This window comes from Artemia sp. Qi Xiang Cuo, chromosome 13 (genome assembly GCF_049724085.1).
Source record: "Artemia sp. Qi Xiang Cuo chromosome 13, ASM4972408v1, whole genome shotgun sequence".
NCBI lineage: Eukaryota > Metazoa > Arthropoda > Branchiopoda > Anostraca > Artemiidae > Artemia > Artemia sp. Qi Xiang Cuo.
The window spans coordinates 21,454,616-21,482,563 of record NC_142806.1 but is presented as its reverse complement, the minus strand read 5'-3'; the positions used below and the strand labels follow the sequence as shown (position 1 = coordinate 21,482,563).

The following is a 27,948-nucleotide window of genomic DNA, read 5'->3' as shown; positions in this document are numbered from 1 at the left end:
AATTGAGGGGTGGCCAGTATCATCCCCACCTCCAGTCTAGGTCTTACTAATCCTTTGTAGAGTTTGGTGATTACGTGTTTACTCCTACTGGTGATGCTGTGTTTGATGATGCCTAGGGCTCTACTAGCATTAGCTGAGATTTTCTGTGAGTGGGAGCTGAATTTCAACTGGGAGTCAACAATGACGCCGAGGTCACTCTCCTCCTGGACAGGCTCAATTGTGTGGTGACTTCCAGAATTTTGGGTCATGAGGTACTGATGTTTGGGGTTTTTGTGTCCAAAGTGTATGACCTTGCATTTTTCTGCATTGAATTCCAGCAGCCATCTTTTGACCCAGGAGCACATGTGGTTGAGATCAGTTTGGAGGGATTGGATGGAAGAAGAGGTGTTGGCAGGACCTATGAGTTTTGAATCATCCGCAATTAGGGTGGTTTTGTTGGTGGTGATGAGGGGTAGCTCATTTATGTAGATGTTGAACAGGGTGGGGCCCAGGACGCTGCCCTGGGGAACCCCACTAGTGACTTTGATTTCATCAGAAAGGACATGGCTGTTTGGTCCGGTTATCACTTTCACTTGCTGTGTTCTGTCCCTCAGAAAGTCCTCTGTCCAACTGACCACTTGTGGACTAACAGATAGAGTAAGTAGCCTGTGAATGAGGTATCAGTGCCATATGCCATATAAGGCATTCCTTATATGGTTTGTCTTGCAAAGCTAGTATGAGCTTTGTTGCTTGCCTTTGGACACTCTTGAGTGGTTTAACATCCATTTTGTAATGGGGAGATGCTAGGGTCATTCCAAATTCCAGGTGTAGACATAGAATACCTTTGTACAGCTTTTTGACCACATGCTGCTTCCTGCTGGTAAATGTTTGCTTTGTGAGCCCTAGGGCTTGGTTTGCATTATCAACTTGAACTTGTGTTTGGCTGTGGAACTTGAGTTTGTCATCAGCAACAACCCTCAGGTCCGTCTCCTCAATTACAGCTTCAAGTAGGTCATCTCCAATATGGTAAGGTTGTCTAGGATTGTTGTGTCCAATATGTAGGACTTGGCATTTTGACACATTGATCTGCAAACCCCACTCAGGTGATCATCTAGATAGTTAATCTAAGTCTTCCTGCATCATTGATTGATTAGGGCTAACTTGTGCATGTCCTACAAGCTTGCAATTATCAGCATATAGTGTCAGTGGGTTGTTCAGGTTAGTTGTACAGTCATTAAACTATATGCTGAACAATGTGGGCCCCAAGATTCTGCCCTGTGGGACCCCACTAATGACAGGAATTTCATCTGAATAAACAGTTCTACCGGTGGTGTCATAAACTACTACCCTCTGAGTTCTTCCATTAAGAAAGGCTTCAATCCAGGCAACTATATCCTCATGTACCCTGTATGCTTCCATTTTCAGGAGAAGTTGATGCTGTACTTTATCAAAGGCTTTTGATTGTATCAAGCAATATGACATCCACCAGAAGGCCATCATCCAAGAATCTGGTCACAAAGTCATATGTTTCAATGAGGTTTGTGTTGACTGAGCAACCTTTACAGAAACCATGCTGACTTTTTGAAAGTGACTGATTTCTTTCAAGGTGATAGATCAGTGTGTCATTTATGATGCTCTCAAGGACCATGCATACAAAAGAAGTAAGACCTATAGGGCAATAATTACTGGCTTAGTCCTTTCTCCCTTTCTTGAAGATGGGCTTCATGTTGGCCTGCTTTTAGTCACTTGGGAGCACTTTGGAAGTGAGTGACATCCCAAGAATCACTGCTAGGGGCTCAACAATTTGTTCAGCTGCTTCTTTTTATAGTCTGGGTTGGTCTTTTAAGCCTCTAGGGTCCAGTCTTATAAGCCTTTTCAGAACATTCTCTACACTTATAATTGTCATATACATTGGTTCTCCAATTGGTTGCTCTTGTAAGGTGTTACAATAGGTAGCATTGGACACAAAATTAGCCCAAAATGTCTCTCTTCTTTTTCTAGTTTTTCTCCTGGAGATCTGCTATTCTAGACCTTTTGCTTGAATAAAATTAAGATGCAAATTGATAAATTTACCTTGAATAGATTATTGATGCAAGTTTTGCATGAGAGTGAACTGCAAGGAGGATGATGCTATTTAACACTCCCAACCATCTTGCACACTCTATCCAAAGCTGCTTTTGTACAGTTGTGTCCACTCTAAACCACTAGAGAATGGTTCTTATGGATCATACCAGCCTTGTGGTTGCCATTACTGAGTGGGCTTAAATTGCATCCCTCCAGCTAATCTCTCTTGCAGTTTGTTGCTAGGCCCTTAACACAGTGACATTACATTACATTGACATGGAACAAAACACATCCAGTATGGACCTTAATATTGCTCTAAAGTGCAAATTAAGGTAATTATTAAGAACCAATAGAAAATGCTACTTTGAAAAATAAAGTAGGCTAGCTTACTTGGCCTAGCCAACCATCCAAAAATTTAATGCACTTTTTGCTACATGTGCACATAATTCTGCAGATTTCTCTTTGGTTTAAAACAAAGTAAGAGGAATTTGTTTATTTTGCCCATGTTTTAAATAGGTGCCCCATCTTCGTCACTTTTGTGTTGTTTCCAAAATTGTTAATTACCATTAAGGATTTTGACAAAATTACACCACTGGATGACTTCCATTTTAGCTTTTGAATATTATCTTCTACCAAACTAGAACTAACAACAAAGTTGGGATTTAGACGAGAGATCAAGAAATTGTTCAGGATGTCTTTGTAGGATTCCTCTATGAAGGGATTTGGATCAGAGAACTTGGATTCATAATACAGATACCACTCAACTGTGGAAATTTCAACAGAAGATGTAGTTAAAGAGGTGGTATCTGAATGAGAATCAAATCTGAAAACCTTATTTCAATCTTGTTTGGATTTAGATGTGAGTATTGATTTAGATGACAGATCAAGAAATTGTCCATGGTGTCTTTTTAGGATTTCTTTATGAAGGGATCAGGATAAGAGAACTTGGATTCATAATACAGATACCACTCATCTGTGGAAATTTCAACAGAAAGTGTAGTTAAAAAGGTGGTATCTGAATGAGAATCAAATCTGAAAACCATATTCCAATCTTGTTTTGCTAGAGCTGAGTAATTATCAATAAGATTTTTATAATGTTCGTGAAAAAGCTTTGGGAATTTCCTCTGTGTGGAAATCCTTATCCTATTCAAGGATCTGGCTAGTTTATTTAATGGATTTTGGATGGTATCCTGGATATTTAAGTCTAAAGATGAATTTTTATATCAATTCCTCTTTATCTCTAAACATCTCCTGTTGTCCCCCTTCCTTTATCAAAAAGCATTGTGTAGTAGAAAAAAAAATTGTGGGAGCTTTATTTTGATCTTCTCCTATTCTGGAGAAGGTATTATTAGTTTCTTACAATCCTATCAAGGTCAAAAGTAGAAAAATGAAATTTAAAAGAGCTGGATCTTCTAGATCACCCTTCTCAAGGCCAGGAAAATTCCTAGACAAAGTTGGTCAAATAATGCAAAAATATTGATGTTCTCCTCTATATGTATGGTTTTTGAACATAGACCTAATCTATGATTGGTCTGTCTTAGTTTTGAAAGTAAAAAACCAAAACCAATGTCTCATACCAAGGGCATGAGACAGGAGCATTTCCATAACTTCCCTGTAACTGTTGTCAAAAACCCCCTCCCCCTAAAAAAAAGGATGAAATTATCTGGTACTTACATCAAACAACTTGAAAATAAATTTACTGTATGTCAAATTAATCCAATTGGTTAAGGTACTAGTTTGATTCAAATTTGAATTAAAAAAATCATTTCCCTCATCTTCAGGCTGTTGCCAAGGATGTTAAATATTATTAATTGCCCATTTTAGATTAAGTAGCTAATTAAGTAGTTCTGCTTTTAGTTTGTTTTTTTGTGTGTGATTATTTCTTTGAAAAGAAGGGGACAGCTACTTAATCCTTGTGTATATTTTACCTAGGTAGGAAATACACAGATAAACATGAATGGATAGAAGTTGATGGCAAAATTGGGACTGTTGGTATTTCATCTTATGCACAGAATGCTCTTGGAGATATTGTCTATGTACAACTGCCAGATGTTGGAACTACTTTTGAGCAATCAGGTATATCTGAACCATAGGATTATGTATTTGTGTTTGTTTTTGTTTTGTTTTTTTCTATTGTTAAGTTGCTCTCCTGCCAGTGGCAAATGTGTTTATTGGCTGCTGGTCTGTACAAATTTATGTGAACTGAGAATCTGGCAAGTTCAAAATAATGTTTGACAAAACAAGTTGGTACCAGAGATTATGTGAGTCCTTTAAATAAGCTATTTCCCCCTCATGCACTGTTACTAGTCCAAGGCAAGGGTGCTGGTATGATGGTAAGGAGGGTTTAAGTCTCCACCTAGAAATCCAAGAGTATACAATATTCTGGATGAATTTTGTTATAGAAACAAGTTGTTTTTTTTTCAAATCTTAGGCTCCCATGAAGATATGTTTGTAGGCTTACTCATCATACATGTTAAAAGTATTAGCAAAGGCATTCTTGATTTCAGATATTGCCTTAAAAGAGAAATACTGGGAAGTACAAAAAGTAATGCTAGAAAATAAGGTGAAAAGTCTTTATTGTAGACAAAAATTCTACACTGTAAAATCCTCTTTGGCAAAAAATAGAAACTTTTGCAGCTTTCCTAGATCTCTTTGCTCGCCTGTTTGGTTTGACAATATGGTTCCACAACTTGGCTCAAACAACCGAATCGCCATTGTTGTGAAGGCGACAGCAAGTTTTAATTAGATCCTTGAGGTCGCTTGTGATCCATGGTTTATCAGTATCTGTAACGGTAATGACTTTAGTTGGGAAACAAACATGGAACTTCTCCTGAAGTAGGCTATTTAGCTTATTGACTTTGACGTTGAAGTCCGGCTTGGAGCAAATGTCATCAAATTCGTAGTTGCCGATCCAGCGACTGGACGTAGAAATCGAATCTGTTTTAGTGATCATATGGTAGTTTTGACTCGTTTGGTTTTGGGGATTGCTGAATTTGCTTCCCAGAAAATTATGATATATCTGAATTTTGGAGGGGTCCTAGGGACTGCAGTGCATCAAAGAAGTCTGTAAGGTTTGTTAAGATCAAGTCAAGTATGTTGCCACTCTGATGGGTCGGTATTGCGACAACTTGCCGCAAATCCAAGACACTGGAAACCCACTGTTTGTTTGTTTGGTTAAAGTCACCAGCAATCACAAAGGCAGGAGAGGCATACTTTGGGCGTATTTTGTCTACGAAAAACTGTATGTGCTCAATAAGTTCTCTTCTGTTTCTGGCACTCTCAGGGTAATAGACCGAAGCGACTATCAAGCACGAGAATCTTCTTGATAAATGTGTTGGTTTACATTCCGTCCACAATATATCATGGTGTGAGTCAATTGGATCGCTTCACAGCTTTGACGGTAGATCGTTCCGAAAGTAAAGTCCTACGACGCCTCCACGACGATTCAGGCCACGGTCGCGACGAGTATTAAAGTAGCCAATGTAGCCTTTAATGCGCGCTGACTCAGAAGTAATGTCCCAGCATTCACTTATTATTGTGATTAAGGCGTTGTTCTGTTTGATTATAACTTCGAGTTCATCGATTGAATAAACTTCAGGTGAATAAAGTTCAAATAGGGTGATCTTCTCGTATTTAATTTGTATGACAATAGCACTAAGCAAGGTCAGGAACACTAAGTCTTTGGTTACTTACACCATCACTGCAGGAAACTCGGAAAACCAGCACAAAACAAGCTAAACTGAGATGACGTAATAGTTCGAAATGCATTAACTAAGTCCAATCTATTCCTCCTGAATTGCAAGGATTATAGGCTCACTTCAAATAAGGAACAAATTTTGATGCGCGTTTTTGTACTTTTTCAATAAGCCCTGAATCAGATTTTCTTGTTGTATACCACACAGATGTGCAGTATTCAACAATTGGTCGCGTCATTGTCTTATACAGCTTAGTAAAGCTTTGCAGGTTAAAGCTTCTTTTGATACAAAGCAAAATGTAATTGGCTTTACATGATAAAGCTAATACTTATTTATCAAACCTCAATTTATTATTAAAAACAATACCATGGTCCCTAATGGAATCAACAACATATTACATATTTTATCAATAGAATACTGACACGTTACTGAATTCACTAGATAATTTACCACATGACATTTCCCCTGATTAATAGTCATTGAATTTAAATTACACCAATTAACCAGTTCATTTAAATAATCCTGTAGAAGAGCCCCATCATCTGGGGAAGATCCACCCTTGTAAAGCTTTGCATCATCTGCAAACATTTTGATTTTACTATGTTGAATTACCTGTGGCAAATAATTTATAAATGTACAAAACAGAACTGGTCCTAAGCAACTACCCTGAGGGATTCCACTCAAAAAACTACACTGGTTAGATAAGACTTTGCCAAACGTATTATTATTTAAATTTTGTTTGATTTCAGTTGCTTCATGGACAAATCTTTTCATTTATAGGTTAGGCAATGCAAGATTAGCAGTACAAAGGGCAAATAGTGCAATAAGAAATTGTTCTAATTTTAATAATCTCAGGCTGCATGAATGAATAGCTCTTTTTGCCACTCTTGGCTTAACCTATGTTAGGTGAGGAAGCCAAGACTTTTATTTTTTTAGGTATTTTTTTTCTATCATTGAGTTTTGAGTGTATTTGTTTTCTTTTAATGGTTTTGTATTGTATTTTGCTGGTGGTGGCTGTTGTATACATAGCCAAAATATCTGCTTTGCTTGTATTTACTGTCTTCACAAATTCCCTCATTATCTTGTTTTGTATGATGGAAAGGCTGGGTGGTCTTTGCAAGTACACAATGATGATGCTTATTATGCCAAGGTAGATTACAGATTAAGTTCTACATGGATAACAATGCAGTTTAGGAAAGGGAGAGATCCCCACTGATGAATATTGGTCCTTAGATTAATTATTAAAAGTGTGTGAAGTAATACACCTGTTCAGTTTCAAGTTGGGTAAATCATGAGCAGGAATTTTATCACCTGTTACGCAGTTGGGTAAATTATGAGCATAAATTTGATCAGTTGTTAGAAAAGCTTTTGGGGAGGTCTTTTATCTGAATTGTATTCCAAATAAGTTGAGATGGAGGAGAAGAGTGTGTAGCTGTGTTGGCCTCAGGTGTCTTGGTGCTGTAGTGAGTTGGTAGTAGTAGTACTACTACTGCTGTTACTACTAACTCACCGCAGCACCAAGCTATGTGAGGCCCACACAGCTGCGCACGCTCCTCCTCCATCCTAATCTGTTTGAAGTCTCCCTCTTTGCACCCTCCCAGGAAGTTCCCATTTCCCTTAAATCTTTCTTTACAGCATCCTCCCGCCCTATCCGCGGACGACCTGCTTTCCGTTTAGCCCTAGAAGGTGGACTGGAAAGGACAGTCGTCGGCAATATGTCATCCTTCATCTGCTTAACCTACCCTATCCATCTCAACATTTCTCTCGTTGTAGCCCTAGAAAGCGCGATCGAACCAAACCTTTCGCACAGCTTACTGCTTGGAATACGATCAGTCAGCCACGTATCTGAGTGTTTTAGATTAAAGGATTAGCCCCCATAAATAATTTTTTTTTTCTAATTGAAGGGGCATCATAAAAGAAGACTAATAAAACTAACTTCTTCAAAATTAATCCTTGTTTATTATAGAAACTTTTCAGCTCTAGTAATAAAGCTATTATAGACTGGATCTAAATTTTTTTTTTCATTAAACAGAAGCTTGTACTTTATTCAATATTTCATTTAAAATTAATGACCTTTTAACCATTCCTATCTAGTTTTGTCACACAAACTTAATTTTGGCTCTATAATGGAAATTTACTACAGGCAGATCAAGGATTGGGATCAATAGCTATGGTAAAGCTGTGTTATGGCCCCAATTCATCTGAAGCGAATGCAGCTCCACATGCTTCTCTTATTTCCAAATCTGATTGACGCTTTGCTATTCAATTGCTCTATGAAGTTCCTACTTCCTTTTGATATTTTCTTATGATTTACTCTTAAGGCAATCTTAGCTTTTTGTTTGACTTTGTTTAAAGTTCTGGGGTACCAAAAAGTGTGATCAAAGTGGCAAGAATGTGTCTGAAGATTAACATTAGGGAGACTAAGCTGCTTAAGATACAAACAAATGAGGATAAAGATGTGATGTAGCATGATGAGAAGACTGACCGTTGATAGCTTTACTTACATAACTATCATGGATTATTATAAAGAATTGTGAATTTTGTTTCATGTTGAAAGTAGTGTAGCAAGGGCGCATTCACTTTTTTTACACTTCAATAAAATTTAGAAGAACAGCTAGATAAGTCTAAAATTAAAGCTAGGACGCTAGAGGCCACCAGCAGTGACAGCATCAAGAAGTGAGATTCAAATGGTTGAGTGAGATTTACAAGATGTTCTTCAGTAGAATTTCTTAAGGACAGTTTTCCGAACTTGTTTGAATAATTGCCTGTAAAACAATAAGCTATACAAAAAATCGGGTTTGTTGCCACATATATGTGCTGTAATGAACGAAAGGATTAATTTGGTTAGGTCATGTTTTGTTGATGTAGTATGAGAGGCTGCTAAAAATTGTACTTTTTGATAATCCATCTGGGGCCAAGCGAAAAGAAGGTCGTCCCCTAGTGACTTGGGAAGAGTTAATAAGAATATATTTTCTGGAGATAGGCACTCTGTAGAATGGAGTAGAGAGTGAAGCTCTGCACAGATAAGGGTAAGGGAGGAATGTGTGTATCTATGTTTATCGCTGTTGGTGCTGTAATGAATTAATAGTAGCAGATATGGTATGTACCATATCATGAGCAGCTGAGCCCTGCAGTCCTTTTAGTGACATCTCTAACTTACTAAATCAACATTTCTGTTCTTCCAAATTTTGTCATTATTTTTAGTATCATTTACTGTCAGTTTATTGCAGTTTAAAATACTCTCTAAACATTCTGCTTATGATATTATAGACTTGTCGCCTTGAGCCTATTTCATGTTCACATCAATATAAATGCTACAATAATGCAGAAGACAGGAAGGGAGATAGAAAACACAGCCTATCAAAATAAACAAAACCCAAAACAATTAACTATTATTCAAATTGCACCACAATAATTGTACACTTTAGGGTGGGAGGGATGCATCCGAGTGCGTGCTCATTCCATAGAGCTATTGGACTGGATATTGTTATGTCCAAAATCAAATCGAGTGTCTCATTATATTGTTGCAAGAGAGCAAAATAAAGATTTTTAAGTTTTAGTAAGAAATATTTCAAGCATTGTTTATGGATTCGAATGTTTATAAATTGTTTAAAGCTTACAGTTTCTCAGTGCATGCTGTTAAATTAGCCACTTGGCAAAATTATAAAATAAACACGTGTCTGATCTCAGTTTCTGAAAAAATACAATTTTGAAGTTTGAAAAATGTCAAGAAATTGTTTTTATTTATATTAGTACCTGGTTCTACTCTTGTAAGCTACCCCTACTTTTTGTTCAAGACCTTAAAGGAAGAAAAAGGATTTAAACCCAGACAATTGGCAGTATCATTTTAGTGTTTTTTTCTTTCTTTTTTTATAAATTGATTTTATTATTGTAGATGAATGTGGTGCCCTGGAGAGTGTAAAAGCTGCAAGTGAAGTGTATAGTCCAGCCTCTGGTTCTGTTGTATACAAAAATTCTGAAGTTGAAGAAACGCCGTCTCTTGTCAATAAGTCTTGCTATGAAAACGGTAAGTTTGGTTTAGTCTTATTCCAGTTATTATTTAGTTACCCAGAATAGCATAAGCATGTAGTAAGCAATTTGCAAATCAAACCCTCACAATATCTAAAGTGCTAAAAATTACAAATGTCACTATTTTGTGCTTTGAAAAAAAAAGAAATTATAAGTAATTTCCTTTTGTCAAATTTATGAACATGTTTTGCTTGTGATGTCTTCTTGAAATTAGTGTTATGTACGTCATAGTATAATTGTTGATTTGACGTACTCTTAAACTGAGAAAAAGGAAGGGTTTTCTGTAAGGAACGCTTATTTGGATGTAATCAACAATAAATAACAATACACGTTTTTCTCGCCGCATGATAGTTGGAACTGTTCAGATAAATTAGTGGGAGTTTGGTAACTCAGAACATCTACAAATCTCGGAAGTTAGGTCGGGAAGAAAATCATCACATTGAGGGTGTCAGTAAGCTGGGGACTCTCTGGTCGTATAAATTCTCATGAAACCTCCATGATTATGCCACACTTCAATGTTCGAGATAATGCCATGGCGTCCAAAGTAGGTCTCACTCCCCTTAGGGAAGGTGACGAAGTGAAAAATCGGTGAGCTTTCCCAGATAGTAAAATTTGAGTCTACGAGGCAATCACCAGAATTACTCTCCTATGTGGGGTGCGCACCCCACATAGCACCACACTCCCCTTAGGGAAGGTGACGAAGTGAAAAATCGGTGAGCTTTCCCAGATAGTAAAATTTGAGTCTACGAGGCAATCCCCAGAATTACTCTCCTATTTGGGGTGCGAAACGTGGATCTTCAAAACTCGAAATAGTAGTAACCTGGATGTTTTTTGTTTTTTTTATCATGATTGCCTCCGTCCCATTTTACGTGTCCAATGTTATGAAATAGTATCCAATAAGAAGATCTGTCAGTGATGTAGAAAATCGTACCCGGTCTCGGAAACTGTAAAGAAGCGACCGCTCGTGTGGTTTTTTAACTACTACTAAACACTCACCGCAGTACCAAGCCGCCTGAGCTCAACACAGCTACGCATCCTCCTCCATCATCCAATCTATTTAAAGCCTCCCTCTTTACACCCTCCCAGGCAGTTCCTATTTCCTTTAAATCGTTCTTTCTTTATGAAATCCTCCTATCACAACTTCGGACGACCTACTTTTCTTTTAGCCCTAGAAGGTTGGCCCAAAGGAACAATCTTCGGCAGTCTTTCATCCGCAGAACGTGCTCTAGCCATCTCATCCTTTCTCTCATTACAGCCCTAGAAAATGGGATTGAACCACACTTTTCTTACAGTCTACTGTTTGAAATACAATCAGTCAGCCGGGTACCCAGAACAATCTGTAGGCAATTTCTGTGGAAAACATCTAGCAAATCTTCATCTATTGTTTGGAGTGTCCATCCTTCAGAGACATATTTGACTGCTGTCATCACTATAGCATTCAAAATTCTAATTTTGGTTTGCACACTTATCTTCCTGTTCTTCCAAACTTTTTTTATCTGTGAAAAAACACCCTGAGCCTTTGCTGTTCTGCTTTTAACATCTTCACTGCTCCCACTGTCTTTACTAATAATACTACCAAAGTAAGTGAAGCTGTCCACTTGATCAATCTTTTCGTTACCCAACGTCACCTTCTCATCTTCATTTATTCCTAGCCTTAGTGACTTAGTCTTCTTAACATTAATTTTTAAACCTAATCTAGCACCCTGAACTTGCAAAACCTCTAAAAGTGCATCTATTTTACTCACGCTTTCATCTAGGATGCTTAAATCATCAGCATATAAAATCGAACTTTTCTTCTCTTATAGCTGTGTCTACAGCATCTATCAGTCTAAAAAGTATCATATTACTAAGCAATTTGCTACCGACAGAGACCAAACTAATGCCTCAATAACTACCACACTCACTCTTATACCTGTCTTATGCTGTGGTTTAATTAAGGTTTTCCTAAAATCGCTAGGTACTTCCCCTTTTTCAAAAATCATATTCATGATCTTCAGTAACTTATTTCTAACCTTAGATACACCATATCTAAGAAATCCATTTACCACACTATCAACACCTGAAGCCGTATTTTTTTTTATCCTTTTAGTACTGTCGTTAATTCTTCCTCACAAAACAAATCTTCCTTCACATCCAAGGCATCACAAACTTTTTCACTTTCCTCTCTATCTTTTCCAGTAACTCTATCTCGGTTTAGCACATTCTCAGAATGTTCTGTCCATCTCTCTTTAACTTTTCCCTATCACAAAGTGTGGCACCGTTCCTATCTTTAAATCGGACAAGTCCGGATTGACTACTCCCTCTCAATTTATTATATGCCAGTACAATATTTTATTATTATGCCGTCTAGTTGCATCTTCCAGATCATCGGAAATTTTATCCTTCGCCTCCACTTCACACCTCCCTAGTTCTTATTTAAAACTTTCTCCGCTTTCTTTACGTTCCTTTTGTTTTCATATGTTCTATCTCTCAGATAATTCTTGTACAAGCCGCTCCTCATGTCTATTAAACATAAAGCTTTTTCACTAATAATCCTAGCTGCAGTCCTAACTTTCTTATCTAAGACACCATCAGCAACTTCAAAAATTGTTTTTCTAAAATTATTCCTTTCCTCTTCCACATTATCAAATTTTAAACTATCCAGTTTAGCATTCAACTGTTTCTCTCAAATTTTCATCCTGGAGTCTACCAACATCTTAACTTCCCGGGTGGTAGTTACCCTTCTGAAATTTTAGTTTTAAATTAACCCCAGGCACTACTTGATGGGGATCTTTACTTTTAACATCAATAACAGCACTCCTATATACCCTAGTATCTTGTATTGATCTTGCCAGTCTTCGGTTTACGATAAAATAATCAATAAGGTTTGCTGTCTTATCATCACGTGAATACCATGTTAACTTATGAGCCATTTTATGAGCAAAAACCGTTTTGGTTATAATTAGATTATTATACCTATTGCAGCACTCTGTAGCCATTAGTGTTTTCTTTATCTACACCAAATTTACCTATGCTAGGATACCATCTATCCCTATTTCTACCAACCTGGGCGTTAAATCTCCTAAAAAGACCATATTCTACCTGGCACCGTGTCTATTTGCTCTTGTACTTGTAAGTAAGATTCATCTAAGTCACTAGTTTCTCCGTCAGTCGGTTCTACAGGGGCATATACTATTATAACTGATACCTTCAGCTTTTTAAGCCATAAATTAAGTAATTAGTATTCTATTATTAATGCCTTCCCAGCCTAAACAAGACTTAGTAGCTTCCATATTCATCATCAGCCCTACTCCCTGTCTATGCGCTCCATCCTTCCTGCCTGAGTAGATAAATTCTATATCAACTAATTTCGTGCCTTCTACCCCTTGGATACGTGTTTTTGAAACTCCTAATAAGTCTAGTTTGAATCTTCTGAATTCATCAGTCAAAATGTCGATACCGTAGTTACTTTTTAACGTCGTAACAATCCAAGTTCAAATTTTCATAATCTTTAAATCATTGAAATTAGTTTGACCTCTGGAAAAGCAATGGTCCCGGATACGAGTGCAGGACGGGGACCAACACATCTTCCCAAGTCAACACCGAAGTGCTTAAGCCGGCTTAGAACCGGACAGCAAGAAGTCTCTGGGACTCCAGTATGAATGGAGTCTTTGTGCAATCCAGGGGCCATCTTGGTCACAACATGGTTTTCAGCACTTGCCGATGCTCTTTTATCAACAGGAGCCAAAATCTTGCACGCACAGTCTCAAGCCTATTACCTCCGACTCATTATATATTCATGCCTACAAATATTGTGCTACTACGGGGAGGTAATCCACAGTACATAAATTAGGTAGGAAGAGGTTTTTCAGCCCGAAAATGCCTGCCAAAACAGACCAAGCCCAGAAGAATCGTCCATTAATCAGAATCCCGTTCGAATGCTGTGTCGTTTACTAGGCTATAATTTCCTCGAGGGGCGCCACTGCTCAAGTTGGGATAAAGTTGACCACAAGGTCTCCAGTCTTGAAGGTACCCCGAAAGGGTCAAGGTAACCCTTTGCACAGGCCGTTGTCCATAGATCTGGATCTTACACCCTATCGCAGTTGTCCTCCTATAAAGGAATCTTCCTACGATGGTATTCTGCATCACTATGCAATTTAACCCATTGCTGGGAGAAGGTTTATAACTCACGGGACGTGTGCACACACACCGGTGGGCCCTGTTCAGTGTACATCTGAGGGACCTTCTTCCTCATCCACCTTATTTACGGCCCCAGGTGAGGGTACACCCGTTTTCATTATGGGATCCCAAGGACAAGAACCCCCTTGGTCCATGCCTCCTATGTAGGTAACCTACATACCTGTAGGGTGTTTCCTGATCGCCACCTGGGGACATGCTGAGTGGCCTGATAAGGCTTCTACTGAACAGTAGACTCATAAACATATATATATATATATATATATATATATATATATATATATATATATATATATATATATATATATATATATATATTTATATATATATTGTATCTATTTATATACTTTGTAGTCGAGGAGGGAAGTTCTATTTCGCTTCCGCCACTATTGGGAGATCTCTAATGCCACCAGAGTAACCTGGCGGTACCTCGGTGGTCGGGGTAACTCTCATGCGTCACGCCTTCCTACGTGTCCCGTCTCTGGTGGTTTCCACAACCGTCAGGGTTTTTGCAAGTGTACTTCCCCCGTGGTATAAAAGTTCCACACTACTTGGCCCCAGGCACCATAAGGATTAAACTCCCCAATTCTCTTTGATTTTCCTCCTGGAAAGATATTTTATAATACAGGACTCTCCCTGTAAATCCAACTCTCCTTGTTGACGGATAACCTATATCAGTCTAGGCTAATTAAATAAGTCAAACATGGCAAACAAAATCTTATTTCTTTTCCAATTAAAATCTTTATAAAGACTGGGAAAAAACATCTTGCCCCAAGACAAACAAAGCCACTTGGGTGCAGTGTGCAGAGTTCAAGCCAATCCAAGCCCTCACCAGGTGCTACGTCAAGCTCAAATGAATTAACCTCCCAATCACTTTCAACGAAACCGATTTTTTTAGGATTTGGTGTATACCGGGTGCATATACAAATTCTTGTATCCGGTGGAACATCTCTTTTATCGGAAGATGATCGCAGTTTCGGTGGAGGTGCTTTATCTGGTAGCCTACCCTCTGGTGGTACAATCTTCCAGCAAACTGTGTCTGTTTGGAATAACGTATACTACTCTGGAACGGGTCCCCGCATCACTAGTCGGTTTGGTATTATTGCTGGTTTCTTTTGTCGCTCTGTTGCTATTGGAACTAAATCTCGCTTGCTCGAGTACTTTATACAGCTTATATTTGTTGTTGCGGAGGCTTCCTGCACCTCTTTCTCCGGTGGGAGCCTCTTTTCCGAGAAAATTTACATCTCTGTATGCTAATGGAAGAAAAAAATTATTATCTTTGTTTTTATTTTTCGTCTTCCCTTTCCTCCCCTTGTTTTCTTTTTTTCTACAATCGCGACATACCATCGGCATTCCCATTTTCTCTACCTGTTCTTGTTTTTATTTCAAAATCTTATTCTTGCAGGCATAAAGTCCAACTTGACAGGTGCCGGTTATCTGGTTTCATTATGTTTACTCCACGTAATCGGTTATGATTTCTTACGATTGTAAATTTTCTTGCATATAGATAATAGTCAAGTTTTTTAACCGTGTATATTATTGCCAAACATTCTTTTTCAATACTGCTGTAATTTATTTCCGCTTTCGTTAGTTTTTTGATGTAAATATAATTGGGTGCTCCCCGTCGTTAAATTCCTGGGATAACCTGCCCCAAGCCCATAATATGAGCTGCCTCTCTGCAGTACAAACGGCAGTGAAAAATTAGGGTTCTGTAGTATATCGTTACTACAGAGTGCGTTGTTTAATGTACCAAACGCTTGTTGTTCGTTTCTAATCAGTTTAATAGGGTCTAGGACTCCTTTTTTGTCAAATCTGTGAATGGTCTCGCTATCGTCGCAAAGTTGGATGTAAATCTTTGGTAATATCCCACCAGTCCCAGGACGACCGAACTTTTTTCTTTGTAGTTGGAGCCATCGCGTCTTTAATTGCTTTCGCTTGTTCTTTTATGGGGTTTGACGGTTCCATTCCCAATTTCGTGACCGAGGTAATTCCTTGTTTTTGTACCAATCTACATTTCTCTAGATTTAGTGTAAATCCTGCATTTTTAAATCTCGTTGAGACTTGTTCTAAATATCGAATATATTCATTAAATGTTTTTGAGAACACTATAATATCGTCTAAATATGCTCTCGTATATGGTAATGGTTTTAAATTGTAATCTACTAATCTACTTTGAAAAGTTGTTGGTGCTCCTTTTAGTCCAAGGGACATATACTTAAATTGATATAATACAAATGACGTGGCGAAGGCCGTTTTTTCCTAATCTTTGGGATGTATTTTTACTTGGTAGTAACCCCTTCTTAAATCTAAATTTGATATAAATTATGCCGTTCCTACCTATTCTAGAATTTCACCCATTCTTGGTATGCATCTGATTCTGAAACTCTGTTTGACTTTCTATAATCAACACAAAACCGAATTAACCCGTAATTTTTAGGAACTAACGCCACTGGTGCTGCGTATTCCGAATTAGAATTTTCTAAGACTTGTAACTCTAGCATTCTGTCTATCTCTTTCTTCATTTCTTTCCTTTTTGCTTCTGGAATTCGGTATGGGTATTGTTTGATAGGCTTGTTGTCTTTCACAGGTATTCTATGTTCTATTAAATTTGTTTTTCCTATCTTATTGTTTAATACCCCTGAAAATTTTGTACTTTGAACTGAAAAGCTGGTACTTTTATCTTCTGTAGTAAATTTTCTCAATAAGTTTACGTGATAAACTTCTTTTTCTTTCCTTGCTCCGTCCTATTCTATCATAAAATTGACATCATTAATTCCCTTTTTTATTTTATATGGCCCTATCCATCTTATCTCCAGTTTATTATTGCCCTCTGGTAGTAGTATTATGACTTCATCCCTACGAATTCTCGCATTCGAGCCGATATTTCTACCATTTTTTTTTCGGCATAGTCTCCTTGGACCTAGGGTTTTTCCCATATAGTAATTCAAATGGCGAGAAACCTGTAGCTGGGTGGGGAGTTTCTCTATTATAAAAAGAACATAAGAAAATAATTTGACCCACTGATTTCTATCACATCTTACAAACCGCCGTAACGGGCTAATTAAGGTTCCGTTAAATTTTTCTATCACTCCCTTCGCCTGAGGATGGAATGGGGTAGTTAATATTTGCTTAATGTCGAGAATTTCGTATAATTTCTGAATATATTTCGATATAAAGTTATTTCCATTGTCTGTTAAAATTTCTTTTGGAATTCCGTGACGTGAGACATATTTTGCTAATTTTTCCGCGATTTTTTGATGATTTTACACTTCGCACTGGGGCGGCTTCGGGGTATCTTGTTGCCAGATCATTAATAACTAAAATAAACCTGTTTCCTGCACTGGATTTTGGGTGTATACCTACAATGTCCATTGGAATCCTCTCAAAAGATTTGCCAAAAATGGGCTGTTTTCATTGGTACTTTAGTGAACCTAAGTGAACCTAACTATTTGTATTTCTCTCCCACGATTCCCCTGTGTCTGAGACGGTGTGCTGCCATCTATAAATAGGGGTGAAAAGATGATAGCAGATATGGTAGTGGCAAGGTGCCGCCATCTATACTTTTTTAAATGTATAACTCACTGAGAGTTCTTTTATTATGTGGCTGACTCCGTAGTACTCTATGGTTGATCATTGACACTAGTTTTTCATTTCTTGAACCCATGTGTCTTAGGGTCAATCGTACCTAAAAACTATGGTTTTCTCATAGGTTTCGTTGTACTTGGAAGTTTTGTTATCAAGGAGATGAAATTCAAATGTTTTCTTTTTCATCTCTTGGGTTTATGTACCTTAGGTCCAATTAAGATTTTTCTTTATGTTTGGTAGTTTTGCTACCACGGAGATGTAATCAAAATGTTTTTTCATCTTTTGGATCCATATTAAAAAAACTTAGAATTTACCTAGTAGCAAAGTTTGTTCTATACAAAAGTACTTTTTTATTAATTTTTGATACTCATTCACCAATTAAAAGACTTTGAATTTACCAAGTAGTTGTATTTGTTCTATGTAAAAGCGTTTTTTCATTATTATTAATTTATGATAATCAGTCATCAGTTAAAAGATTTGGATTACCATGTAGATGAGTTTGTTCTATGCAAAAGTGATTTTTATTAATTTTTGATATTCAGTCATCAATTAAAAGACATGGAATTTACCAAAAAGTGTATTCTATGTAAAAGTGCTTTTTTATTAATTTTTGATACTTAGTCACCAATTAAAAGACTTAGAATTGACCAAGTGGTCTAATTTGTTCTATAATAAAGCACTTTTGTATTAACTTTTGATGTTCAGTCATCAATTAAAAGACTTGGAATTTATCAAGTAGCTGAATTTGTTCTATGCAAAAGTGTTTTCTAATCAATTGTCGATACTCAGTCATCAATTAAATGACTTGAAATTTACGAACTAGTTGAATTTGTTCTATACTAAAGTACTTTTTTTTTATTAATAATTGATACTCAGTCACCAATTAAAAGACTTGAAGTTTACCTAGTAGTTGAATTGATTTGATACAAAAGTGCTTTTTTGTTAATTTTTGATACTCAGTCACCAATTAAAAGACTTGGAATTTAGGACATAATTTGCACTGTACTGAAAAAAATACAAATTAATGTGCATTGTCATTTTAATATACATACACTGATATTTAGTAATCAAAATGTTAATATTATTTAATTTATTAAAGTTATAAAAGTAAAAACAATTATATTTTTTTCAGTTAAGTGCAAATTGTGTTCTGGCCTTGGGAAGGCATAGGGGATTTGAGACCAACTTATGTTAATTTCTGCTCGTTTTGAGTTTTACTTGGTTATTTATTGTAATTTCTGTTCGTTTTGGATTTCATTTATTTATCGATGCTGATTTGTGGTAGTTTCACGCTTGGTAGATTATTTGATTTTATTTTTGCTCATTTTTGTTTAATGGAGTTCTTTACTTTTCTTTGAAAAACTTATTTTGTGAAAGAAGTTTTTTTAATTAATCAATTAAAAGACTTGGAATTCACCAAGTAGTTGTGTTTGTCCTATACAAAAGTGTTTTCTTAATAATTTTTCATGCTCAGTCATCAATTAAAAGACTCGGAATTTACCAAGTAACTGAGTTTGTTCTATTCAAAAGTGTTTTCTTATTAATTTTGGATACTCAGTCACCAATTAAAAGACTTACCAAGTAGTTGAGTTTGTTGGATAAAGTATAGTATATATTAAATACGTAACCTAACCTAGGTACCTTCCCTCCCCCTAAACCCCAAAAAACAACAGTTTAAATTTTGTCAACGCAATGAGAAATCACGCTTTGCAATCAATTTAGATAGCAAATACCCGTTTGACGGGTCTCAATGTGCTTTTTTATTCATTTTTAATACTCTGTCATAAATTAAAAGAGTTGGAATTTACCAAGTAGCTGAGTTTGTTCTATGCAACAGTACTTTTTTATTAATTTTTGATATTCAATCATCAATTAAAAGACTCGAAATTTACTAATTAGTTGAGTTTGTTCTATGTAAAAGTGCTATGAGTAGATTTAATAAATAATAATAATAATAATTTATTTTTGACCCACTATACAGAAAATGAAGTGGAGTAACACAAGAAAAGAGGAAAAAAAAATAAAAAAAAAATAAAAAAAAAAAAACAAAGATACATTTAACAACAACACAAAAAATAACTATTACACTCAATGCGCTGTGGCTACCAGGATAAGTGGGTGGTTAACACCCAAAGTAGCATAAATGTTCTATTGAAGACGGCTACTTTGTCTGACAAAACAATTTACAATATCCGGAGCGCCAAAAATCCTCATCATCTTTCTATTACTGTATCTGCGAGGTAGATACAATAAAAACTTGCAAGATCTAAAATACATAATTCTAATATCGCTAATATCCCCTGGCCGAAACAGGATGTGAAGGCCAGCTGGGAACAAAACTGCATGATCACAAAAACTCGAGTACAATTTAGCCAATGCTTTTTTGTTATATCGTCCCCTGTTGGGGACAATTTTGACATACCCCAGCTTCAGTTTATCTCTAATATCACTCAATGACTGGAAACGAAATAAAGTAAGCGATTTGCAAATATTGATCCCAAGCCATCGGAAAGATTCAGTACTTTTTACAGAAAATGCGCCGCAATCAAGCGGCGTTGCTGAAGATTTTGAATTAAACACTAAATATTCGCATTTATCAGTGTTGAGGCTTAATCCGATTTCCCCATACAGCCGCGATACAAGTAGCACAGACTTCATTAATATAAACTTTGACCTGCTAACAAACAGAAGATCATCCGCATATGCAATATAGGAGACGTTTGACAACCCTGAAGAATAAGAAAGCGGTATCACTTTTAGAACATTCAATAAACAAGCTTTAAAAATTTGAGGTGAAAGCACACCACCCTGACAGATCCCAGATTTAACTAGGATTTTGCCATATGCCGGGGAACCCTGCCTCAACTGAATAAATGAACTCTGGTACCAGAACCGAAGTACACAAATAATTGAACTATTCACATCCAAACGTGCCAGAGAAAACCATGCCTGAGAATGACAAACAGTATCGAAAGCTTTACATAGGTCTAACTCACAAAAGTGAACTTCCGTTTTTAAGCGATTAGCTTCTTGTAACTCTTTTACAAGTATACGGTGAGCATGTTGGCATCCTATGCGAAACTTAAAACCAAACTGATTTGAGTCATAATCCACCTTATCTTGAATAAATGGGAGCAGTACATATTCAAATAGTTTGCTTAAATTACACGCTACAGTGAAAGGGCGGTAGGATCCACAATTAAGCGGATCCTTCCCTCCCTTCAGAACAGAGGTAACAGTACCACACAAGAAAGAATCAGGCACTAGTGAGTTACTAACACACATCTGAAAAAGTAGTTGCAGATGGCTAATCAACTCGGGAGAATCGATTCTTAAATGTTCAACACAAATTCCATCCAAATCAACAGACTTAGATTTTAGTTTTTTAATGCTTTTCACAACAGACTCAGCACTAATAGGGATAATATCTTTCTGGCGTAGTCTACGCGGAATAACTGAATCAAGCAATCTACAAAACCTGGAATGTACTGCATAATTTACTGTACTGAAAATTGTCGAGTAATGACTAACCCATGAATCACCAGGAATTGAACTGGATGAAACAGTCGGGTTTAGCTAACTAGAATTCAACACTTCACTCCATTGCCGAGGATTTTTTAGAAATTCCTTACCCTTATATCGGAAGCTTCGCAAGTAAGATTTGAATTCAGATTTGGTTTTTTTTTTAATACTAAATAAATGACCCGAAGTGGGGCGGCCACACGCATTCCATATCCGAAGCCACATTTTTGCCTGATTTTTCACAATTTTTAACTGAGGGTCCTCTTTCCATAAAAAAACTTTTATTTTTCAAACGAATACGCGAAACAGGGACAGCAATGGCCTCGGCTTGTTTTAGGCAGGCAACAACCTGAGAATAGTAAGAATTAAGTTGTGATGAAGCATTAGGTAAGAGGACACTGGTACGAAGTAAATGGTAAGTAACTGTCACAGATGAGAGCAGTGTTGCCAAAGTACACATATATAATGTTCAGTTAGCTTTATTCCATTCACGCTTATCATACCATTTCGTGCCCCGAACAGAAGATTCACACTGATTCAGGCCAGAAGAATGCGAAACAGACGGTATAAGAGAGGAGGAGCTGATCATAATCTCTTTCTTCATCATGAAGCTCGACACTCGAGCATATCACACCAGCCGAGCAAACGCAGGGGCCTATATCAAACTCATATCCACTATTATTAATATACGAAAAATCTGCACTCTTGGCTTCTATCTGATATCCATCTGGCAAAGACTGAAGCACAAGATCAGACCGAGTTGACTCTCTATTTATGTTACAATTCAGGTATCCCACTATGATCCACTGAAAGCTATGTCGTTCAATATTCTGAGGGAAATTCTTCAGAGAAGACACAATTTTTGTGAATTTATTAAATGACCAAACTGTTTTTTTATCATGAGGTAGGTAAGTATTGATAATCACTAGATCTGCACTTCAAAGGGCAATAACATTATCACAAGAGTGTATGCACTGCGGAAAGAAGCACGAAGGTCTATTACTCACAATACATGCAAGCCCCCCGGAAGGTCTGCCCTCGTCCATCTGGCACTGGTTGTATAAACTAGATGTTAATCACTTCTGTTTAGTGAGCTGACACTTACAGCCGGCAAAACATGTTCCTGTAGCAACACGATGTCAAAATCGATCATTTTCTGATTTATTGAATAATCTTTGTCTTTGGTGCCATTTATGTTAAAAGAACACAGAGAAAACGTTACTGTTCCAGTCATTTCTTATTCGAGGCACGATTAGCTATGGCACTGCGGATTAAGCGGCACTTAAGGCTGAATGCAACATGGCCTTCACCACATAGCGCACACTTCGGTTTGGCCAAACAGGGTGCATCTTTTGTTGATAAATGCATTCCGCTGCAGCGGGAACAGCTGGAAGGGCTGGTGCAATTGGCCTTCATATTATCAGGTGATTGACACTTATAACAGCATCGAGGAGGACAGAGGCACTCAAATGCTCGAAACATTTCATATTCTACCTTAAGTCCGAGACAAAGTGCATTTGTAAGTCCAACAGCATCGTAGAAGAATATCTTAACAGTCAAGGACTGCCCGATGCACTTAGCGTCTACAACTCCTTCACGCCCCTCGAACAAACTGACGTCATAAGCTAGCGGTATGCCCTTAAGTATTCCAATGGGTATCCGATCTTGAAGTTTTGCATCGCACTTCGGAAAATTAGGTACCGCATCACAAAAGTTCTTTGCAGCAACTGGTTCAACCTGTACTAAAAGTTTATTGCCCGACGGCTTTATAGAAGGAATGGCTTGGTGTCCCGTGATTTGGTCAATAGCATCGCGACGTTTCACAGGATTGTCAAGCTTGGGAGAAATTCCAGAGATCACTACAGTAGTAGTAGATTTGTTTACATTTGGCTTAAACGAGGCACTGGGCAAGGAGGGAAAATTCAGATCATAAGATGTCACTTTTTCGTTTATCTGCTTAAGGGCTCGGTCTAGGGAGCTAATTCTACTGACTAACCTGCAGTAAGCTACTGCGGGGATAACCGGCACTTCAGTAGGTGAGACAATAACAAAAATTGGCAGCAGGGTATTATCAGATTCACATTGACGCAACAAGTCCAAAATATCTTTCAAATTTCTCTGCGAAGCTAGATCACCCTGTCGCTTTGGAACAGATTTATTCGGATCTGCTATTCCCCAAAACTCCGCTTTGGCGTCTTTAATGACTTTATCATCAAAAAATTCCAGTGCATGATTAATTATCGTCACATCATCGATTCCTTCACAAAAATTTGATTGGAGAAAATTCAGAACAGGCGAATATGCATATTCCACTAACATCTTGCTCACGTTACAGCAATAACATTATATATGAACTACACAGAAAGAATGCTGACGAGATACTAACAAAACCTGTGGGAAGTGCGGGTACCCAAATAGCCTTTCCCCAGCAGTTTAAGGATCAATATCCAGCCGGTACCGATACGGCTCTTGTGTTTGTTCCCGCTCTCTTCTGCACAGGCTGTCACTAATCAGCGAAAAAAAAATGAAAATTTGGCTATTAAACTATATTATTAGCCAAATAATCCTTTTTCTTTCTTTCCCTTCTTTCCTTCCTTTTCTTTCCCTTAAAATTTGAACTTTGTTGCTACCGTATTAATCCAAACAAGCAATTAGTCCATATCAATAAGTTTACCTTAAATTATAATCCGTAGCAGAAATAATCCTGTGAAATAATCCTCAAGGTCACTGAATATATTATAGCTCAAGGCACTGAATTAATACAATTTCACAGCTGGTTTTAAAGTTCACTAGATCCAAAAACCAGAAAACTAGATTTCAGTTAAATGTCTTCTTTTTCTTTGAATATTCTCGTTTATTTGATTGAAATTGGTTAATACTAATAAAAAATAACATAATGATCTTCCGAGATCGAGGTTTCAGTAGATTTATGTTAAATGTCTTCTTTTTATTTGAATATTTTCGTTTATTTGATTGAAATTGTTTAATAATAATAAAAAACAATATAATGAGCTTCTAAGGTCTAGGTTTCAGTAGATTTCAGTTAAATATCTTCTTTTTCTTTGAATTAATTAAAAAAAAACTTTCCGAAAAATAAGTTTTTCAAAGAAAAGTAAAGGTCATTTTAAACTTAAGCTCAACAGATACAAATACCTTTTAAAATTCTTCTCAAAACGACCAGAAATTACTATTAAAGAATAACTGAAACCTAATCAAACCAGAAATTGAATTAGTAGTTGCAGCAAAAGCGTAAAACAAGTAATAACGTAAATAAATAAATAGATATTAACGTAACCAATGTTTAATCTAATCGTTGATATAAGGTTTAAAACGAAAAAAAATATTTTCCTATTGAAGCATAAATGAAACTTAAAACGAACAGAAATTAAATAAACAATCAATGCAAACAAACATACAATAGATATTAATGTAAATTAATAAATAAGTCTTAAAACGAGTGAAACTTAAATTGAATATGCAAATCAAGCTTGAAATGAACAAAAATCACTACAAACAAGAGTTTGGGTATGACCTCCTTCTCTCACTGTAAAACTCTAAAACCTACTGCGTCATTGGCGCTTTTCTGAAAACCAATTTTATGACAAATATTTTCTTTTACTTAATATTGAAAATAAACATTAAAATTATGGTGAAATTTTGAACTGATCAGCTTTCAGCAATTAATATCATTATGCATCAAATATTCATTTTAATTTATTAGCTCTTTTTAAAGTTGTTAAAGACAAATATAGTTTCACTACAAACAAGTGTTTGGATACTGCGTCATTGGCGCTTAACTGAAAACGAATTATATTACAAATATTTTATTTTCCAGTTCTTACAGCACTGAAAATAAAAATGCAATAGTGAGATAAATTCTTGAACTGATGGTTCTTTCAACAATTAATATCATTATACATCAAATATTCAGTTAGATGTTGTTTATAGTCTCCAAGACTGTTAAAGACCCATATAGTTTTCAGTAAAGCGCCAATGACGCAGTAGGTTTTAGACTTTTACAGTGAGAGAAGGAGGTCATACCCAAAAGACTGTTAAAGACCCATATAGTTTTCAGTAAAGCGCCAATGACGCAGTAGGTTTTAGACTTTTACAGTGAGAGAAGGAGGTCATACCCAAACTCTTGTTTGTAGTGATTTTTGTTCGTTTCAAGCTTGACTTGCATATTCAATTTAAGTTTCACTTGTTCTAAGATTTATTTATTAATTTACATTAATATCTATTGTATGTTTGTTCTGCATTGATTGTTTATTTAATTTCTATTCGTTTTAAGTTTCATTTATACTTCAATTGAAAAATATTTATTTTTTCTTTTAAGCTTGATTTTCATGTTCAATCTAAGCATTACTCGCTTCAAAATCTATTTATTCATTTATATTATTACTTGTTGTATGTTTTTTCAATGATTGCTTATTTAATTTCTATTCGTTATGGTTTTAATTTATTTTTTAATAGTAATTTCAGGCGGTTGTTAGTTTGAGTTTTAACAGTTATTTTTACCTGCTTAGCTTAAGTTTAAAATTGACCTTACTTTTATTTGAAAAACCTACTTTTCTAAAAGTTTTTTTTAATTAATTTTTGCTCGTTTTTTATTGCAAAAAATTTCAAGTTTTTAAAAGTTCCTTATTTCAAAATCAAACTTAAAAAAAAATCAAATGTTCATCAAAGTATCAAAACTGGTATCAAAGTAACAATATCAAAGTGAAAAAATGGGTTTGTGTCAACCTAGGAGTTTTTATTATCTGATGTTTGAACTATTTTTAACAAAATTGCTATCTCAAAATTTTCATTGGATGGGTTTGGGGAAAAAGGGCTTGTGGGGACTACATAAGCTTCGATCTCTTTTGACTCTTTGAAACTGAACTAGAAATTTCTATTTTCAATCAAATGAGCCCTCTCTGAAGTTTATACGAGTATCCCTTCTGTTAGAACCATATATATCCCCAGAGTATAACTTACAATGCCTCTGGGCCCTGGGGAGTTGTGTCGACACTGGAGTTTTAATATCTGATTTAATATCTGACTAATTTTTACAAAATGGTCAACTCAAATTTTTATCGGATGGGTTTATCCATCCGTCTGAAACGAAATAAGGTTTGGCTTGAATGTTTTTCATTGACTACTGGTTCAATATTTTCAGAACAGATTGTCATAGGTCAATGCTCTACATTTGTATTGATTCATTGATTTTAAATAACTGATTTTTTTCAAATGATTAGTTAGTTATGAAACGAATTATATCACACATATTATGTTTGTACAACATATGTCGACCCCGGAGTTTTTGTTATCTGACCCTTGATTTTTTCTTTACAAAATGGCTACCTCAAAGTTTTTACCTGATGTATCTGGGGGGGAAAGGGGCGTGAGGGAGGGGCTAATTCCCCTCGATCACTTTTGATTCATAAAAACTGAACAAGAATTTCTAATTTCCAATCAAATGAACCCTCTCTGAAGTTTATACGAGAAGTCCTTCCAAAACAGCTATATATATAGCTCCTGGGTATAACTTATGATTAATTAGTATATATAATTATTATAACTAATGATTAATTAGTTATAAAACGAATTATATTACAAATATTATGTTTGTACAACATGTGTCGACCCCGGAGTTTTGTCGACCTTTACAACATGTGTCGACCTTTGAACTTCTTTTTTTTAAACAAAATGGCTACCTCAAAATTTTTATCTGATGTATTTTATGGAAAAAGGGCGTGGGGGGGTTAGTTGCCCTTTGATCACTTTTGATTCTTAAAAGCTGGACTAGAAATTCCAATTGCTAGTCAAATGAGCCGTTTTTGAAGTTTATACGAGAATACCTTCCTGCCCCCGGGCCCTAGGGTTTTTTATCGATATCAGAGTTTTGCTATTCAACCTTTCAACTATTTTTAACAAAATGGTATTTTTAACCCTTCCATATAAAGCACCTCTGGTGGAAAAATAATAAAAAAAATATTGAAGCTATATAAGATTTATTCATTCATTTATGTTTGCACCGATTATTTTTATGTTTATAATATAGTTAATTTTGATTTCTGTTCGTTTTGGGTTTCGTTTATTCTTTAATTGTAATTTCTGGTCTTTACGAGTTTTAACTATAATAGGAATTAATTTATGTTGGGCCTGAGTTCAATATGGCTCTTTACTTTTCTTAGAAAACTTATTTTTATGCTAGGTTTTTTTAGTTAATAATAATAAAACATTGAAGCCTTATGGCCTTTGCTATAGACAACTTAATTACATGCCTCTGATAAATCAAACGTGATTTTTTCACGCAACAATGAATGGATCGAAAAAATGACTTCAAAAGACAGCAGTTAGGCTATTTCATTTGTTGATGCAGAAAGAACAGGATCGTTTTGATTAGACTATTTTTCGGATTTTTTGTGCCACAATAATTTAGCATTTATCGCAAAGTATGTATTTTAACCTTATTTTAAGTATGGCTGTAATTTAAAGTATTTTATCATTTTCAGTTTGAAAGAATTTCTGGGAGTAATTGGATAGAAAATTCTTTATCTAGTTCTTATTAGTGTATTTTGATGTGTCTTAACGTCCCTTCAAAATTTCTTGAAACTTTTAACTTTCTTCCCATATAAAACTTTACCTTATTAAAGTCTTTGGGGTGGGGACAGCGTAGTTGGCATAAAGAAGAAAACTTTAGCGTAGACAGTAGGAGAGGGGGGGGGTGAGGTCTTTGAACTATTTAAAAAAAATGGCTATCTCAAAGTTCTTATCAGATGGGTTTGAGGAAAAAAAGCGGGGAGGGGGGGCTTGGTGCCCTCCAATCTCTTTTGACTCTTAAAAAGTGAACTAGCACTTTTAATGTCCAATCAAACGATCCCTCTTTGAAGTTAATACGAGTATCCCTTCCATA

General features: G+C 36.1%; 1 protein-coding gene across 1 annotated transcript in view; it reads left to right on the top strand.

The window, feature by feature from the left end:
• Nucleotides 1-27,948, top strand: part of ppl (glycine cleavage system H protein, mitochondrial) — a 34,766-nt gene that overhangs the window by 2,502 nt on the left and 4,316 nt on the right. The window contains exons 2-3 of the mRNA XM_089098831.1: nt 3,976-4,119; nt 9,634-9,765. Of these exons, the coding sequence (XP_088954957.1) occupies nt 3,976-4,119; nt 9,634-9,765 (276 nt within the window). The remainder of the gene's footprint in view (nt 1-3,975; nt 4,120-9,633; nt 9,766-27,948) is intronic.